Below are 19876 nucleotides of genomic sequence, written 5' to 3'. Positions count from 1 at the left end.
TTTACTTTATTTGCAGTACAAGGAGCGAGAACTCCTGAATAATCGCCAGTAGGAAGAACTTCCATTCCCTTTACTTGAGAAGCCAGAGCGCTGCGCTTGGCTTAGGCAGCTCTTTCAAATGACGCCTCTGTCCCTTCAAAGACAAGTATTAGCTTCGATACAAGATTTGATTATAGTTTATCAGAAACGTAAAGATTCATGCTACTCTACAAGCTTGTTTTGACAACAGATGCGAAAGTGTGCTCGCGAAAGAGCGACGTCGGCCGAAGGCGGCGGCAGCCATTGTAGCAGAGGGTGGGCCCGGAGCATGCTCCCGCGGGACTGCAAACCTTCTAATGAGAAGTTTAGAGCAAGGGATCTCCATCGCAACGATTACGTTTCGTTCGTGATGCATCCAAATGCTCGCGATTCGCGATTGGAATTCCAGAATAATTACGCGAGACAAGTCAATGTACAGATGGATGTTTTGGCGAAAGCAGATGAGTTCAGTCCACATGACAGCAGTGAAGTACAACACAGCAAACCTTTGCTTTGTTGCATAGCTCATAAGCAAACTTAAGAGCTATGAAAAGCATAGGCTGAACTGGACTCAGTGATCACGTGCTAGCTCGAAGCGCTGATCATTCACGCGATATTTAACTTGGCCATGATCTGCGTAGCAGAAGCGCTCGAGAGAGACCACTTCGGCCCGCTTCAGTATCTACGCAGATGATGTCATCGTATGGACAGAAGCAGTGGATTACCCTAATGAAATAGCATGCAGACCGAGCTGCAATCATCAACCTTCAGCCTTACTCACAGCCTAGAAGAATTAGGACTACAGCTGCTGCCTGAAAGACACAGCTCATAATGATAGATGGCAAGAATGCCACGAACGTCAAAAAAAAAACAGATTACATTGAATATTGGAGAACACAACATCATGCCTACAAACGGGCAGACAAAAATATTGGACGTACAGATATCTAGTTGCAACAGTCCTCGTAAATGGATTCGCACATTGCAGCGTAACCGGTCTCCGATGTTGCTATGATTCAGTGGATTTCAAACAAGCACGGTAGAGCCGGGCAACCATCGTGCAAGACACTGTCTAGAGTGGTTGTTATCGGCAGAATGCTGTCCGGGGTAACCGTGTATGAGTTGTCTGATTGCGACCGTAAAAACATCGAAAAGCTACACAGGGCAATTCTTCGCACCATTACCGGGATTCCTAAGCACACGAGGAATGAAGAGCTCCTTAAGCTTGTCAGCATACCGCCCATACGAGACATCATCATCATCATCATCATCATCATCATCATCATCATCATCATCATCATCAGCCTGATTATACCCACTGCAGGGCGAAGGCCCCTCCCATATTTCTCCACTTAACCAGGTTCTGTGCTAGCCGCATCCACTTGACCCCTGCGAACTTCTTATTCTCATCCGCCCACCTAACTTTCTGCCGCCCCCTGCTACGCTTTCCTTCCCTTGGAATCCAGTTTGTTACCCTCAGCGACCATCGGTTATCCTCTCTTCGCACTACATGTCCTGCCCATGTCCATTTCTTCTTCTTAATTTCCCCTAGAATGTCGGTAACTTGTGTTATTTCTCTGACCCACTCTGCACGCTTTCTATCTCTTAATGTTACCCCTACCATTTTTCGTTCCATAGCCCTCTGCGTTGTCCTCAACTTAAGTAGAACTCTCTTGGTTAGCCTCCACGTTTCAGCCCCATAGGTGAGTACAGGCAAGATGCAACTGTTGTATACTTTCCTCTTGAGCGATACCGGTAAGCTGCTAGTCATAATCTGCGAGTGCTTGCCAAATGCGCTCCATCCCATTATTATCAGTAAAGACATTATCAGACGTTATCAGTAAAGCAAAAATACGAATGCGATCACGACGAAAAAACACTACGCAAGGATCAGGCTATGAAACAACTGAATCAACACTACTCCGAGGCCCCTAGGGACAGACATTTCACCCCCGTGGGAGGCGCCGGTAATCGCACTAAGGCCACAACGACATATTAGTAGGCGGAACGTGGTGGCTATAGGCACCTTTTAGAACAGCGAAAGGCCCTCACAAGACCTAAATCCTTACCATACAATGCTAACTAAAGGCTACTCTGGCAGAGCGATGATGAACTATGTACGCACCGATAGACCTAAATCCCTACCATACAATGCTAACTAAAGGCTCCCCTAGCAGAGCGATGATAAACTATGTACGCACCGATATACTTAAATCCCTACCATACAATGCTAACTAAAGGCTCCCCTGGCAGAGCGATGATGAACTATGTACGCACCGATAGACTTAAATCGCTACCCTAAATTACTACACTAAAGGCTCCCCTGGCAGAGCGATGATGAACTATGTACGCACCGATAGACCTAAATCCCTACCATACAATGCTAACTAAAGGCTCCCCTGGCAGAGCGATGATGAACTATGTACGCACCGATAGACCTAAATCCCTACCATACAATGCTAACTAAAGGCTCCCCTGGCAGAGCGATGATAAACTATGTACGCACCGATAGACTTAAATCCCTACCATACAATGCTAACTAAAGGCTCCCCTGGCAGAGCGATGATGAACTATGTACGCACCGATAGACTTAAATCGCTACCCTAAATTGCTACACTAAAGCCTCCCCTGGCAGAGCGATGATGAACTATGTACGCACCGATAGACCTAAATCCCTCCCATACAATGCTAACTAAAGGCTACCCTGGCAGAGCGATGATAAACTATGCACGCACCGATAGACTTAAATCCCTACCATACAATGCTAACTAAAGGCTCCCCTGGCAGAGCTATGATGAACTATGTACGCACCGATAGACTTAAATCCCTACCATACAATGCTAACTGAAGGCTCCCCTGGCAGAGCGATGATAAACTATGTACGCACCGATAGACTTAATCCCTACCATACAATGCTAACTAAAAGCTCCCCTGGCAGAGCGATGATGAACTATGTACGCACCGATAGACTTAAATCCCTACCATACAATGCTAACTAAAGGCTACCCTGGCAGAGCAATGATAAACTATGTACGCACCGATAGACTTAAATCCCTACCATACAATGCTAACTAAAGGCTCCCCTGGCAGAGCGATGATGAACTATGTACGCACCGATAGACTTAAATCCCTACCATACAATGCTAACTAAAGGCTCCCCTGGCAGAGCGATGATAAACTATGTACGCACCGATAGACTTAAATCCCTACCCTACAATGCTAACTAAAGGCTCCCCTGGCAGAGCGATGATGAACTATGTACGCACCGATTGACCTAAATCCCTACCATACAATCCTAACTAAAGGCTCCCCTGGCAGAGCGATGATAAACTATGTACGCACCGATAGACTTAAATCCCTACCATGCAATGCTAACTAAAGGCTCCCCTGGCAGAGCGATGATGAACTATGTACGCACCGATAGACTTAAATCCCTACCATACAATGCTAACTAAAGGCTCCCCTGGCAGAGCGATGATAAACTATGTACGCACCGATAGACTTAAATCCCTACCACACAATGCTAACTAAAGGCTCCCCTGGCAGAGCGATGATGAACTATGTACGCACCGATAGACTTCAATCCATACCATACAATGCTAACTAAAGGCTCCCCTGGCAGAGCGATGATAAAATATGTACGCACCGATAGACTTAAATCCCTACCATACAATGCTAACTAAAGGCTCCCCTGGCAGAGCAATGATGAACTATGCACGCACCGATAGACTTAAATCGCTACCCTAAATTACTACACTAAAGGCTCCCCTGGCAGAGCGATCATGAACTATGTACGCACCGATAGACCTAAATCCCTACGATACAATGCTAACTGAAGGCTCCCCTGGCAGAGCGATGATGAACTATGTACGCACCGATAAACCTAAATCCCTACCATACAATGCTAACTAAAGGCTCCCCTGGCAGAGCGATGATGGACTATGTACGCACCGATAGACCTAAATCCCTACCATACAATGCTAACTAAAGGCTCCCCTGGCAGAGCGATGATGAACTATGTACGCACCGATAGACTTAAATCGCTACCCTAAATTACTACACTAAAGGCTCCCCTGGCAGAGCGATGATGAACTATGTACGCACCGATAGACCTAAATCCCTACCATACAATGCTAACTAAAGGCTCCCCTGGCAGAGCGATGATGAACTATGTACGCACCGATAGACCTAAATCCCTACCATACAATGCTAACTAAAGGCTCCCCTGGCAGAGCGATGATAAACTATGTACGCACCGATAGACTTAAATCCCTACCATACAATGCTAACTAAAGGCTCCCCTGGCAGAGCGATGATGAACTATGTACGCACCGATAGACTTAAATCGCTACCCTAAATTACTACACTAAAGCCTCCCCTGGCAGAGCGATGATGAACTATGTAGGCACCGATAGACCTAAATCCCTCCCATACAATGCTAACTAAAGGCTACCCTGGCAGAGCGATGATAAACTATGTACGCACCGATAGACTTAAATCCCTACCATACAATGCTAACTAAAGGCTCCCCTGGCAGAGCTATGATGAACTATGTACGCACCGATAGACTTAAATCCCTACCATACAATGCTAACTAAAGGCTCCCCTGGCAGAGCGATGATAAACTATGTACGCACCGATAGACTTAAATCCCTACCATACAATGCTAACTAAAGGCTCCCCTGGCAGAGCGATGATGAACTATGTACGCACCGATAGACTTAAATCCCTACCATACAATGCTAACTAAAGGCTACCCTGGCAGAGCGATGATAAACTATGTACGCACCGATAGACTTAAATCCCTACCATACAATGCTAACTAAAGGCTCCCCTGGCAGAGCGACGATGAACTATGTACGCACCGATAGACTTAAATCCCTACTATACAATGCTAACGAAAGGCTCCCCTGGCAGAGCGATGATAAACTATGTACGCACCGATAGACTTAAATCCCTACCATACAATGCTAACTAAAGGCTCCCCTGGCAGAGCGATGATGAACTATGTACGCACCGATAGACTTAAATCCCTACCATGCAATGCTAACTAAAAGCTCCCCTGGCAGAGCGATGATAAACTATGTACGCACCGATAGACTTAAATCCCTACCATGCAATGCTAATTAAAGGCTCCCCTGGCAGAGCGATGATGAACTATGTACGCACCGATAGACTTAAATCCCTACCATACAATGCTAACTAAAGGCTCCCCTGACAGTGCGATGATAAACTATGTACGCACCGATAGACTTAAATCCCTACCACACAATGCTTACTAAAGGCTCCCCTGGCAGAGCGATGATGAACTATGTACGCACCGATAGACTTAAATCGCTACCCTAAATTACTACACTAAAGGCTCCCCTGGCAGAGCGATGATGAACTATGTACGCACCGATAGACCTAAATCCCTACCATACAATGCTAACTAAAGGCTCCCCTGGCAGAGCGATGATGAACTATGTACGCACCGATAGACCTAAATCCCTACCATACAATGCTAACTAAAGGCTCCCCTGGCAGAGCGATGATAAACTATGTACGCACCGATAGACTTAAATCCCTACCATACAATGCTAACTAAAGGCTCCCCTGGCAGAGCGATGATGAACTATGTACGCACCGATAGACTTAAATCGCTACCCTAAATTACTACACTAAAGCCTCCCCTGGCAGAGCGATGATGAACTATGTAGGCACCGATAGACCTAAATCCCTCCCATACAATGCTAACTAAAGGCTACCCTGGCAGAGCGATGATAAACTATGTACGCACCGATAGACTTAAATCCCTACCATACAATGCTAACTAAAGGCTCCCCTGGCAGAGCTATGATGAACTATGTACGCACCGATAGACTTAAATCCCTACCATACAATGCTAACTAAAGGCTCCCCTGGCAGAGCGATGATAAACTATGTACGCACCGATAGACTTAAATCCCTACCATACAATGCTAACTAAAGGCTCCCCTGGCAGAGCGATGATGAACTATGTACGCACCGATAGACTTAAATCCCTACCATACAATGCTAACTAAAGGCTACCCTGGCAGAGCGATGATAAACTATGTACGCACCGATAGACTTAAATCCCTACCATACAATGCTAACTAAAGGCTCCCCTGGCAGAGCGACGATGAACTATGTACGCACCGATAGACTTAAATCCCTACTATACAATGCTAACGAAAGGCTCCCCTGGCAGAGCGATGATAAACTATGTACGCACCGATAGACTTAAATCCCTACCATACAATGCTAACTAAAGGCTCCCCTGGCAGAGCGATGATAAACTATGTACGCACCGATAGACTTAAATCCCTACCATGCAATGCTAATTAAAGGCTCCCCTGGCAGAGCGATGATGAACTATGTACGCACCGATAGACTTAAATCCCTACCATACAATGCTAACTAAAGGCTCCCCTGACAGTGCGATGATAAACTATGTACGCACCGATAGACTTAAATCCCTACCACACAATGCTTACTAAAGGCTCCCCTGGCAGAGCGATGATGAACTATGTATGCACCGATAGACTTCAATCCATGCCATACAATGCTAACTAAAGGCTCCCCTGGCAGAGCGATGATAAAATATGTACGCACCGATAGACTTAAATCCCTACCATACAATGCTAACTAAAGGCTCCCCTGGCAGAGCGATGATGAACTATGTACGCACCGATAGACTTAAATCGCTACCCTAAATTACTACACTAAAGGCTCCCCTGGCAGAGCGATGATGAACTATGTACGCACCGATAGACCTAAATCCCTACGATACAATGCCAACTAAAGGCTCCGCTGGCAGAGCGATGATGAACTATGTACGCACCGATAGACCTAAATCCCTACCATACAATGCTAACTAAAGGCTCCCCTGGCAGAGCGATGATAAACTATGTACGCACCGATAGACTTAATTCCCTACCATACAATGCTAACTAAAGGCTCCCCTGGCAGAGCGATGATGGACTATGTACGCAGCGATAGACTTAAATCGCTACCCTAAATTACTACACTAAAGGCTCCCCTGGCAGAGCGATGATGAACTATGTACGCACCGATAGACCTAAATCCCTACCATACAATGCTAACTAAAGGCTACCCTGGCAGAGCGATGATAAACTATGTACGCACCGATAGACTTAAATCTCTACCATACAATGCTAACTAAAGGCTCCCCTGGCAGAGCGATGATGAACTATGTAGGCACCGATAGACCTAAATCCCTCCCATACAATGCTAACTAAAGGCTACCCTGGCAGAGCGATGATAAACTATGTACGCACCGATAGACTTAAATTCCTACCATACAATGCTAACTAAAGGCTCCCCTGGCAGAGCTATGATGAACTATGTACGCACCGATAGACTTAAATCCCTACCATACAATGCTAACTAAAGGCTCCCCTGGCAGAGCGATGATAAACTATGTACGCACCGATAGACTTAAATCCCTACCATACAATGCTAACTAAAGGCTCCCCTGGCAGAGCGATGATGAACTATGTACGCACCGATAGACTTCAATCCATACCATACAATGCTAACTAAAGGCTCCCCTGGCAGAGCGATGATGAACTATGTACGCACCGATAGACTTAAATCCCTACCATACAATGCTAACTAAAGGCTCCCCTGGCAGAGCGATGATGAACTATGTACGCACCGATAGACTTAAATCGCTACCCTAAATTACTACACTAAAGGCTCCCCTGGCAGAGCGATGATGAACTATGTACGCACCGATAGACCTAAATCCCTACGATACAATGCTAACTAAAGGCTCCGCTGGCAGAGCGATGATGAACTATGTACGCACCGATAGACCTAAATCCCTACCATACAATGCTAACTAAAGGCTCCCCTGGCAGAGCGATGATAAACTATGTGCGCACTGATAGACTTAAATCCCTACCATACAATGCTAACTAAAGGCTCCCCTGGCAGAGCGATGATGGACTATGTACGCAGCGATAGACTTAAATCGCTACCCTAAATTACTACACTAAAGGCTCCCCTGGCAGAGCGATGATGAACTATGTACGCACCGATAGACCTAAATCCCTACCATACAATGCTAACTAAAGGCTACCCTGGCAGAGCGATGATAAACTATGTACGCACCGATAGACTTAAATCCCTACCATACAATGCTAACTAAAGGCTCCCCTGGCAGAGCGATGATGAACTATGTACGCACCGATAGACTTAAATTCCTACCATACAATGCTAACTAAAGGCTACCCTGGCAGAGCGATGATAAACTATGTACGCACCGATAGAATTAAATCCCTACAATGCAATGCTAACTAAAGGCTTTCCTGGCAGAGCGATGATGACCTGTGTACGCACCGATAGACCTAAATCCCTACCATACAATGCTAACTTAAGGCTCCCCTGGCAGAGCGATGATGAACTATGTACGCACCGATAGACCTAAATCCCTACCATACAATGCTAACTAAAGGCTCCCCTGGCAGAGCGATGATGAACTATGTACGCACCGATAGACTTAAATCCCTACCATACAATGCTAAATAAAGGCTCCCCTGGCAGAGCGATGATAAACTATGTACGCACCGATAGACTTAAATCCCTACCATACAATGCTAACTAAAGGCTCCCCTGGCAGAGCGATGATGAACTATGTACGCACCGATAGACCTAAATCCCTACCATACAATGCTAACTTAAGGCTCCCCTGGCAGAGCGATGAACTATGTACGCACCGATAGACCTAAATCCCTACCATACAATGCCAACTAAAGGCTCCCCTGGCAGAGCTATGATGAACTATGTACTCACCGATAGACTTAAATCGCTACCACAAAATGCTACACAAAAGCCAGAGTGATGATGAGCTATGTACATGCCGATAGACCTGAATCCCTACCATACAATGCTAACTAAAGGCTCCCCTGGTAGAGTGATGATGCACTATGCACGCACCGATAGACTTAAATCCCTACCATACAATGCTAATTCCTCTCCTGGCAGAGCGATGATGAACTATGTACGCACCAAAATAAAACACGGCAGCAGGCTTAGTTTATATGAAGCAACAGCAATGCCAGTTTTTGGCAACACAAAATGGCTCACTCGACCACAATAGATATTTCTCAACAAAGTAATAACAAACGCAGCCTGCACACCACACATACTTGACAAGTGATTTCCGGAAGCCACGAAACACTCAAACACAACATATGCACCCACTGTCAGGAACAGTGTACAGCAGACATAAAACTTCTTATATAGCAATGCACATCGTTTTAACGAGGAAGAAACTAAATTACGCATATTCCACACGACGACATACCCACATTAGCAAATCATATTCTATCAAGCACTACAATACAACATTACATACCCACCTATGGCAGTGAGAGCGGTCTGCTTCGATAGTGTGGGAAAGGTCGACTTACAGCGCTCAGATCGGCAGCATGGCAAGCAACGAGAAACAGCTTGAAGAAGCGTGAAGAAGAAGCTACAATACCATTCCTCCTAACCTCCTAATTACTCAAACAGCAGCCGAGAGCCATCCCTTTATTCAAGTAAAGGCTTCATTCATTCATTCAAACCCTTTTTCACAGTGTTATGTATTGTCGTGCCACGCGCATTTCACGATTCAGAATACGTCCATATAGGCCATCTCGATGCATGAGCCTCTTGGCTCTATCAAGGGCCAAGAAGATAACGGGAACTGCGCGCCAAGAAGATAACGGGAACTGAAAGGCAGTCCTAAATTGGGAGGGTACAATTTTGGAGCGAAAGGAAATAATTAAAGGTGGTGTGAAAGGTTTTGTCAGAATCTGAGAATTCTGGCGTCCTGAAGCGACATATCGGCTGCCGCGGACGTCGTAGAATTTACGATCATTATCGACTAGCTTACGCCATTGCACTGACATTGCACAGTAAAATACATTTTTTTTGCATGCTCTCTTCTTAGAGATCCCGCTTCCTTTTCCTTAGCAATAAAGTGAAAAAACAACTGAGGCATCCGTTAAAAAAACAAGCTGTAATAATAATAATAACTTTTATTCAGTATAGTTAAAACAACCTACACAAACAGAACCGCCGAAGCCACAAGTGGGCTTGTGCGGCGACAACCGGCAGCCGCGGCAATCTTCGCGCTACATGAAAACTCCAACAGAGGCAAAAAAAGGAACAATAAAAAAAAGAAACATTTAGCACAACACACTATCAAAAATGCACTGATAACATCTATACATATTATAGATTCTCTAACGCTTGAACAGCAACTCTCAGTGTTTTGCGGGTGGTAAAATAAAATACATCGTCCGGTAGCTCATTGAAGATAGCAGGAATATAATAGCGTATTTTTGCTTTACTTTAGTGAGCTCGCACTCTCGGTTTAAGATAACGAGGAACTTGTCTCAATGGTACCGGTTTCGTGTTTATGTGCCGGTATGCACTTCTCAAAAAATATTTTAGTACTACAATTTGTTTAAAAAGGTTGTCAAACCGTCTGTTGTAAATACACTGCTGAGCAAATTCTCCTGTGGCATGTAAAGGAAGCTCTTTGCGATGTTTTTCAAAATCCTGTTAACTCGAGATTTCCATGTGAAAGGGCAGATAAAAGAAAATTCTAGAGCATTGTGAAGTCTTCGCTGCAGAAATGCGAAGGCATGAGCGCTGCTGGTGCACACAGTCTTCCCTCATTATTATTATCAACTAAATGCAACATCATTATCATTGCCAATATCACTATTTGCAGCATTCTTGTCATCGTAACTATCATCCTCAGTCTAGACAAGGAGATTTAGGATGTGTGTTTCACGATCCCGGTTTCTACTTCGTCCAATCTGGGCATAAGTTAAATGAAATGGAAAAGGCTATTGATGACTTTGCTGTAGGACCTGAGGGCCTAGGTACCGCCTTCTACGAAGTTTTCAAACCTCTGATAGCCCCGATGCTCCTTGGAGTGTTCCTTGAATGTTATGATCTGAACCGGGTGCCCCTGCCGTTCACAACGTCACATGATGTGCTTATACCCAAAACCGATGATCCGGAGAAACGCCTCTTGGCCGGGTCATATCGCCCAATAACCCTTCCCAACGTAGGTTATAAACTATTTATGAAAGTGTTTGCGAATAGACCTCAGCGGTTTATAACGGCATTGGTAGGCGTGGTATCAAAAGCCGTAGTATTGCATTTAACGTACACGTAGCACGAAGTGTGCTTGAATGCTGTGATGCATTTGGTGGCCAAGTGGCTATCATGCAGCTCGATCTTACAAAAGCTTTCGCTCGGGCATCGCGTGATGTCCTCTTTCGCATTTTAAAGCATTCCAACGATGGCCGATCGACATTCGAAAGGGTTACATTGTGTACATAATATCACAACCTGTATTATTGTATATGTGAGCTTACTGATAGCCTTAGCATATGCTTATTTGTGAGGCAGGGATGCCCAATTTTGCCCTTGTTATTTGCAGGTTACCTTGAGCCACTCTGTTTGTCAATCGCTTATAATGATAGCATCACAGGTTTTAGGCCGCAAGAGGCGCACATTAAGATATTGGCTTATGCAGGTGATATTGGAAGCTTTCAAGCACGATATTATGAACTTTGACTAGTCTTGTGTGTTGCAGAAAACGAGCGTTAATGATGCGTACGACCTATTTTTTCACCATTTCCTTCGTCTTTATTCGAAGCACTTTCCGCTGGAAGTACACACGCCTCCCAAAAAGATAAGAAGACCATGGGTTACAAATCAATTGTTCAAAATGATAAAGGACAAAAATTGCCGGTATCAAATGTTCCTTCGAACACGCACAGAAGATGCGCTGCTTTCTTTCAAAAAGCTAAGGAACCGATTGAACGCGGAGCTACGGAAAGCTAAAAATATCTATTATCAGCGGCTCTTTTCTAACGTCAGTTCAAGTAGACTTGATATTACCTGGAAAGCTTTAAATGATGTCCTTGGTCGCCGTGTAAATAACCATGCTACGAAAACAATGTTTGTAAGTGGAAACCAAGTAAGGGGAGAGCACTCGCACAACACTTCAGCAAACATTTTCTTAATAGTGTTACTTCATCTCAAGATCCTACAGGCACCCTTATCGCCGGTTATCCTAGTCAGGTTAGCGAAACTATATTCTTCGAGCCAACTGATGCAAGTGAAGTTTATAACGTGTATATGGGAATTAGTAATAGCAAAGCCTTAGATATAAACGCCATGCAGACGACACCGTTGAAATATGTCATATCGATAATTTGTCCCATGCTTTCTCATATCTATAATCTGGCACTTGAATCCGGGGTTTTTCCCAACGAAATAAAAACTGCAAAAGTGTCAGTAATTTATAAAGGGGGCGACCGAAACTTACCAGGTAACTATAGGCCGATTTCGCTGCTCTCCGTGTTTTCTAAGGGACTGGAAAAGGTTACCTCTTCAAGAATAGCGAAGTTTTTTGATAAACATAAGGTAATATCTGAGTCGCAGTTTGGGTTCAAAACAAGCAAATCAACAGAAACAGCCTTATTAGCAATGAAAGAAATTATCTTTAACAATATTAATGACAACTTGTATACGGTGGGCCTTTTCCTTGATTTTAGTAAGGCATTTGACTGCTTAAATCATGCGATTCTTGCTTATAAACTTCAAATGTACGGAATCCGTGGTAAACCACTCAGACTGCTTGAAGATTACCTCCAAAACAGAAGCCAGTCAGTATCTGTAGATAATGAACTTTCATCCTCTTTACCTATTAGCTGTGGTGTCCCGCAAGGGAGCGTACTTGGACCCCTTTTGTTTAATCCCTATATAAATGACATCGTCACTATAGATCCTTCTATTCATTTTATAATTTACGCCGATGATAGCACATTACTTCTTTCTGGCCGTAATCTCAATGATGTAATAGCGAAAGGTAACGACCTACTGGATATATTATCTAGGTGGTCACTGATGAATAAATTAAAATTAAATCCAACAAAGCCGAAGGCTGTAATATTTTTCGCAAGAAATAAGCCGACAGCACCAAACTGTGTACTGAAGTTTGAAAACCAACAAATAGAAATTGTTGAGGAACAATAATCCCTTGGTGTATATTTTTCATCTCATTTAAACTGGAATGCTCACGTTGAACATGTCTGCAAAAAACTCTCTTCTGCCTGTGGGGCCCTCTCGCGATGTCGTGCAACTCTATGAAGTGTAAACTACAAGTTTATTACGCATTATTTTTTTCTCACCTTAACTACTGTAGTTTAGTGTGGGCCATAATGACCAAGGCAAACATAAATAAGCTTCTCGTATTGCAAAAGAAAATTGTTCGAATAATGGCTAATGTTGACTAAGCGACTACCTCCAAATATGCATTCCAAGCCCATAACATTATCCGTGTTGATCAATTATATAATTATAGGTTACTACAAATCATGAATTTTTCGAAGGCGTCCGTTGCCGAATATTATTCTTCCTTAGCATCTTTGGAGGCCCATCGTGCTAACATGCACACAAGATGTACTAATGCATGAAATGTACCACGTTTTCGCACTCCATGTTTTAAACACTTATCAAAATACAAAAAGGATACACAAAAGCCGAGCTGCGCAAATATTTTGTTGAAATGTGATTTTATGCTTCTGTTTGTAGGTTGCTGAATGTTTCCCAGTTGACATTTTTCCCTTAAAAACTGTGCATTTCAACTGTTTTTCTCTTTGTGCCATTTACTTTAAAGCCTATTGTGAATTTCCGTGTGTATTTAATGTTTTGTTATTGAATGACAGATTTGGAGATTTCCTTCACCACTCGTCTGCTGCTGCTTGTAAGGGTTTCCTGGACACTGTCAAGCTGCGATGGCAGCTTTTATCCGGGAAACCCTCCAGTTGAACCTGGAAATAAACTAATTACTACATTATTATATTTTATTATATATTATATTTCCGTCTTTTGCTTAGACAGAGAAAGCATTAAAGAAGCCACGACTCTTGTCAACAATATTTCAGATTTACGGAGCCCACATAAACTAGGATAAGAGTTATGCAGTTTGGCACGGCCTGCGGCACGTCAAGCCGTAGTATTATTGTCGGTTGCGGTGATTGACTATTCAAACGCCTTACCTCGGTGTGCCACTTAACCGCTATCGCGATGCGGATACGTATTGGTCTGATCAAGTGTTGAGTGCAAGGGAGAAAGTCTGATGCGTTGCAAGGCAGACGAATATCAATGTTTGCCCGAGCCACTCTACGCAACCTCTTCCTTATCTCTAAGATCCGGTACGTGATGAATGTGTTTTCGGCAACGCAGGCCCACATCCCAAAAATTCATCGAATATTTTCGGTGAATTCATTTGGGCTTCTACACGGGAGCGCACCAGCCGATAGAATTTGTTTTGTCCGCTCAAGAAAGGTGGAGTTGGTGTTGTACACTTACTTCTGCGGCAAATTGTGTCGATGTTTCTTTAACTACGGGATCAAAAGAATCAAGTTTTCCGCACAATTATACAAGCACTATTAAGCAGACTGCTTCAAAAATTTGTTCTGACGTCATGCGAAATGTATGGAGCAGTGGCAGGCTATCTCAGTTTTACTTATAGGATACTAAAGATGCGCTTCTCGCCTCAGTATCTGAGCAATGTTAGTAAGAAAAAAATTGCCGACGTTTCACCTTTTCGTTAGGTTGACGCAAACATTTCGAGACATATATGTACAATACCAGAGAACGTTTTTAATTTTTCACACATATTCCTTCAAGAAACACTCCACTAACAGCTCTTGACTATTCTTGACTTGACTTGTCAAGATAGCAATTAAGTTATCGGGAAGTTGCGGGAGGCAGCGCGTGGGCATATAGGAACGTTGCGCTGCGAAGAGATAGCAGCGACTGACTGATGCCGCTGACGCCTCTAGTGAGTGAAGACAACGTGGCTCTGCGTTTCGGCTTCGGATGCACGCACCGTGATCCGTTGATGGTGTGCCGGCGTTTCTTCAACCGGAAAACACCCTCGCCGCCACGCAAGATGAAGGAGGGGGGGGGATACATAGCGGCGGACGGGGGTGGCAGGAGCGCGCGCAGCAATCACATAACACGCGCGGTCGCGGCCAAGGAGTCCGACGCCGACGACGACGCGAAACGCAGGAACGGGAGCCTAGGAGCTGCGTTCTAAAATGAGAAGGGTTCAACTCTGCTGAACCTAATATGGAGCGAAAGCATAAGCTGCGTGTGACCGAGCTTTCTTTTTCTTCTTCTTATGTTAGGCGCAGCGCCGGCTCTGAACCACGGACACGAACACAGCACACAGCTATGAGCGGTTAGACTTGGCGTAGTATTGCTTTCCAATAAAATTGTTACAAGGTTCTGATGGATACCATGCTTGCTGTGCCAATGTATCGCGCAGTCTCAGGACAGGATGTGCTTAAGCGAGCAAAGGAAATGCCACTATTACCATCGGTTAAAACATTCTTCATTAAGAGAGAGAGAGAGAAAGAGAGAGAAGGCAGAGAGGTTAACCAGGAAAGCTTCCGGTTTGCTACCCTGCACTGGGGAAGGGGAAAATACATACAAGCCGATAAGGCCTGCCTCATGGCAAGGGTATATTAATGTCATGGACAACAAACGGCTTTATTTGCAAGAAACGCGATACGATAGAACACGTATTCCTAGACTGCTGCGATCTAATATTTTTTTTTTTAGATGTAATAGAGCGTATATTAATAATTAAGCTCCCGCTAGACCCATATGGCATGTTTCTTGCCGATAGATTCATCAATCAATTATGATCCTGGGCCTCCATGCTTTGTGGAAAACGAAACTGCAGTTTGAACATGCCAGCCTGTTGTTCACCCCGTACGCGACCGCTTCATTGAAAGTGTTGTCTGTGTTCAAAAGGTGTATCGAGGGTTTCCAGATCTACCTCAGCCAATGACTGTACCTGATGACTTGGCATCACCGAAAAGATTTTAATGTTGTGCTAGTCCAAGTGTGGTCAGCACTCTTTATAAACTATATCACAGCCGGCAATAAATAAACACAAGTACTTTACGATCCCCTGTCATCGCGCATTTGGTTAAAACGCTCGGCTGCAGACCCGAGGGATGGAGGTTCGATTTCCGCTGGAGAGTGGACTTATGGTGACGTTAGCAGAGTGTGACCGAACGAACGAACGCTGACAGTGTGAGCGATTAAGCTTGCACTGGTTATCAAATAATTTCTGGCGACGTGGATGAGACTGTCGATTTTCCGCGGAGGGCTCAGGATATCTCCTGCGCTTTGACGTGGCCAAGAACTCCTCTCCTGTTACTCGGCCTTAGCAGGAGGCTCAGACACCCTTCCTTCCAAATGCGCAACGCTGCTGCAACTGAAAAAGTAGGTGAGCCTTTCGGTGTCTTGGCTCATCCGATAGTTTTGGGTGACATCAGCTATACGGCACAGGAGCCGCCGAAGTTTGTCAGCGAAAGGTGAACAAATTAAATGTGGACGACGATTCAGCGGTACCAAGCACTTTCTACACGAGTGGAGCGAGAAGCTTCGGAGACGGCTGTGTAAAGAGTCGATGTTTTCCTTTCGGTAAGCTTTAATCGCGTATTAAATACTAGTTACGGGAGATAAAGTGAGGCACAAGGCGCGTGGTCGAGGATATCGGAAAATGACACTGTTCTATGGGAGCCGACATTGGAGACGCTAGAATGGGAATGTTCCGTGTGGTTTTTCTCCGTGGCAGCACTCGGACGTCATGTATAACACATCGCTATCACTTTATTACCTTAAAGGTCTCAATTGGGTATTTTTCTCGAATGTTTCGGCATTAGTTTAGGCTCCAATGTTGGCATCAGCTTCGATCGTCATCATTTTCAGGGACCATCCTCGCTTCACCTTTGCATGAGCGGGAGCTGCCAGTTTGCAGTGCTAATCACCAACATTCCAGTATGATGTTTCCCTTGTTTCAGTATACGTTTATCTTTTATGGAAGCGGTGGAGGTGCTGAAAAAAAAACTGAGAAACACCTGAATATCAAAATACTGGCACTGATACATTAAAGCCTTCATACACTGCTTAAAAATTCCAATGATATGCCAGAAGCGTTATCTCTTTGGACAACCACGTTAAAGGCTTGTTCCCCATTCTTGGAACCTGAAACTCTTTATCATTCAACTGGCTCTACAAGGCATTACCATTTTCGATTTTTGTGCTGCTGTTGTGGTTGTGGCTTTTTCTGTGTAACTGCAAGAAGTAAATGTGAGGTAAAAGTAAACTCCACAAGTCATGCCCCCCCCCCCCCTTAAAAGGTTTAATTCCTTCGCCTGCTGCTTCATCGTAGAAGGCATTTCCTTTGACTTGGATGGTATATGCTTTTGGACATATCATATGATGCAACCTGCTTGTCTTAGCAAACTTTGTTTACAAAGTCCGTAATGGCTAATGCGACATGCCAAGCATATTAGCGTAAACATCTAATTCTGGCCTATTATCCTAGTATTACCCTATCGATGAGGCAGCGCAATGAATAGTCACCGCATATTTTATGTTTGGAGATGAGGATAGATCCCCGGGTGTGTTTTTGTGCTGGCCGCCCTTGTCGCATTTAGTGTATAACGATTCTATCTCCTTGTTGCGGCAAGAGAAAAAATAGACACAGAGAAGAATGCAACAGGACAAGCGCCGACCTGTTGTGCGTAGGACCTATTGTATGTAGGTTGCTATAGGACGGCGCTTGTCCTGTTGCATTCTTCTCTGTGTCTACGTTCTGTTTGCGCCCTCTAATTCATACTGAAGTGCAAAAATACTCCTTCCGTAGGAAGGCTGCTGACTTCCACGACACAGCGCCGACCAAGAGCACTACAACCCCTGCCACTGCCGACGCTACTGAGGGTGAGCGAATCAAAGAAATTTATCCGTCGGGCGCATAGATGGTGTAAAATGGATGTGAGGGCTGTGGCTGCAGCCAGCTCAGCCAGGCCGCTGCGCTCGCTGCAATTGCACCGTCACATGCGCCGACTGGCTCATACGGCCGAAGAAACCAAGGAGGTTTAAAAATAAACTGCTAGGGTGGAGCTCGCCTATACCTAACAATGCGCGGAGGTAAAGCAGTGCGGCCATGTTGCCATGGGCAAGAAACGGGAGCTGCATTTGGCCCACCGCGCTTGATGCCATGCCCCAAAGAGGATTTTAATTGATATGGTGATCGTTGGTGGCAATTAATGATTAATAGAGATATAATAGACATTGTAGAGGTAACTACTACAAGTAATAACAATTATGACCCATCATGACTACTAATTAAGACGAAACCTTCAATATGTCAAACGGCGACTCGTAATGACCGCGGCTGATTCGAAACGAGTAAAAATGCTTAGCGATGAGTGGTAATGACTACAATGATCGACTGTAATGACCAGTCTTAGCAATCCGCAGAGGAGCGTGTCAAACATAAATGGTCGCCGTCTTTTGGCAGCCAGCTTTCTCGCCGGACAGCCCGTTCCCACATAGTATGGTTTTCAGTGTTTGTAAATACATATTGCTGGATGTGATTGCCATGCAAATGTTCAGGGCACTGTTATTGAAAGCTCCTAAATGTTAGCGGCCATGCCGCACGGGGTAACTACGAAACCGCAGCCCATTTCACTGTCTACTCAACGTCATCATACCTCCGCTAAAATGGAGCGGTAAAGTTTTCGGCATTTGCAGTTGGATGCCCAAACACGCTGTGGCTGGACGAGCCCCGCAGCCGGCTTCCATCGGTGGCCGGAGGTAAGGGCGCGTCTCTGGCCGCACTCCGAACGATCTTCACGGATACAGCGGAGGTGGGTCATACCACGAGAACTTATTTTTTGGCAAAGTAAAAAAATATGTGTAGCTCGTAGGTGCTGCCTGAGAGAAGCAGCACATGGTCATAGTTTGGACGTCGTCGGAAACGGTGTTACAACAGAGCAGACAGATGAACGTTGAGAGGAGCCACTACAATACACGCAGTAGAAAGATGCACTATAGATCTAGAGAGATCACGATCAACTTATTACTACCGAAAGCCAGACTCTCATTTTATACGAGTTTCATGAGATGAAATACATAACATCCAGACGTCTACTGTATTTCATAGGTTGTGCAGAGAAGCATGTCAAACTTTTTTGCGCAAGCCTAAATGTAGTACCAAGATCCCATAGTGCTAATCGAAAATGGGTTGACGGACTTCAGCAACATGCCGAGGGCGATGAAAGGTTACACTGTATAAAAGTAGAGGTCACTTCTTGTTTTCGGGGAGAACAGAAATTCTAGTTAAATTATTCAAACTGCTTAATCTATACAGGTAGGTAGTTAGTGGCATTTTCTGCGTCATTAAGTCTTTGTACTTAACTGTGCCTTCGTCCTTTGCACCACGGAAATCCTACAAAAAGTCTTGAAATATTGCAGATTGTGGTTCCTGAAGGCTTCATCATTACCACAGCTGCCTTCGACAAATTTTCAAGGAATCCAGTTGTTCAGTCGGCGGTTCACACCCTATCGTGCATCACAAGGTGCGACATTTCAACATTCAGCTACAGCACAGTTTCCGAGGGCCTCAGCCTCACCTGTGAAATATGAGCATTGTGTAATTTTTTTGTTTGTTTTATGGCAGTCTGGTTGTGATTAATTGTTTAACGCTGAACGAAAAACCAAAACCATGGTACAATCGCACTTTATAGTTTATTTTGTTTTCCCAGCGCCTGCGCCTACCTTCGTTTTGCGAATGAGCAAAACGCATTTAGCAGCAAATAAAAGACGGCTCGGCCAGACCTGTCTTAAAAGATATGAATAACAAATTTTGATGGCATTTTTCGCCTTTTTAATGATGCGTAATAAAATCCCGTGTGTATATTACCACGTCACATTCGTTTATGGC

General features: G+C 44.5%; 1 protein-coding gene across 1 annotated transcript in view; it reads left to right on the top strand.

The window, feature by feature from the left end:
* The window catches only part of LOC146194329 (uncharacterized), a 327933-nt gene that overhangs the window by 146488 nt on the left and 161569 nt on the right, over positions 1–19876 (top strand). The window contains exons 11-13 of the mRNA XM_084597350.1: positions 17795–17868; positions 18685–18800; positions 19408–19511. Coding sequence (XP_084453476.1) covers positions 17795–17868; positions 18685–18800; positions 19408–19511 — 294 coding nt within the window. The remainder of the gene's footprint in view (positions 1–17794; positions 17869–18684; positions 18801–19407; positions 19512–19876) is intronic.

This window comes from Amblyomma maculatum, chromosome 3 (genome assembly GCF_055883805.1).
Source record: "Amblyomma maculatum isolate TAMU_Amacu chromosome 3, ASM5588380v1, whole genome shotgun sequence".
NCBI lineage: Eukaryota > Metazoa > Arthropoda > Arachnida > Ixodida > Ixodidae > Amblyomma > Amblyomma maculatum.
Note: the sequence above shows the minus strand (reverse complement) of the source record. Positions and strands in the feature narration are given on the sequence as shown.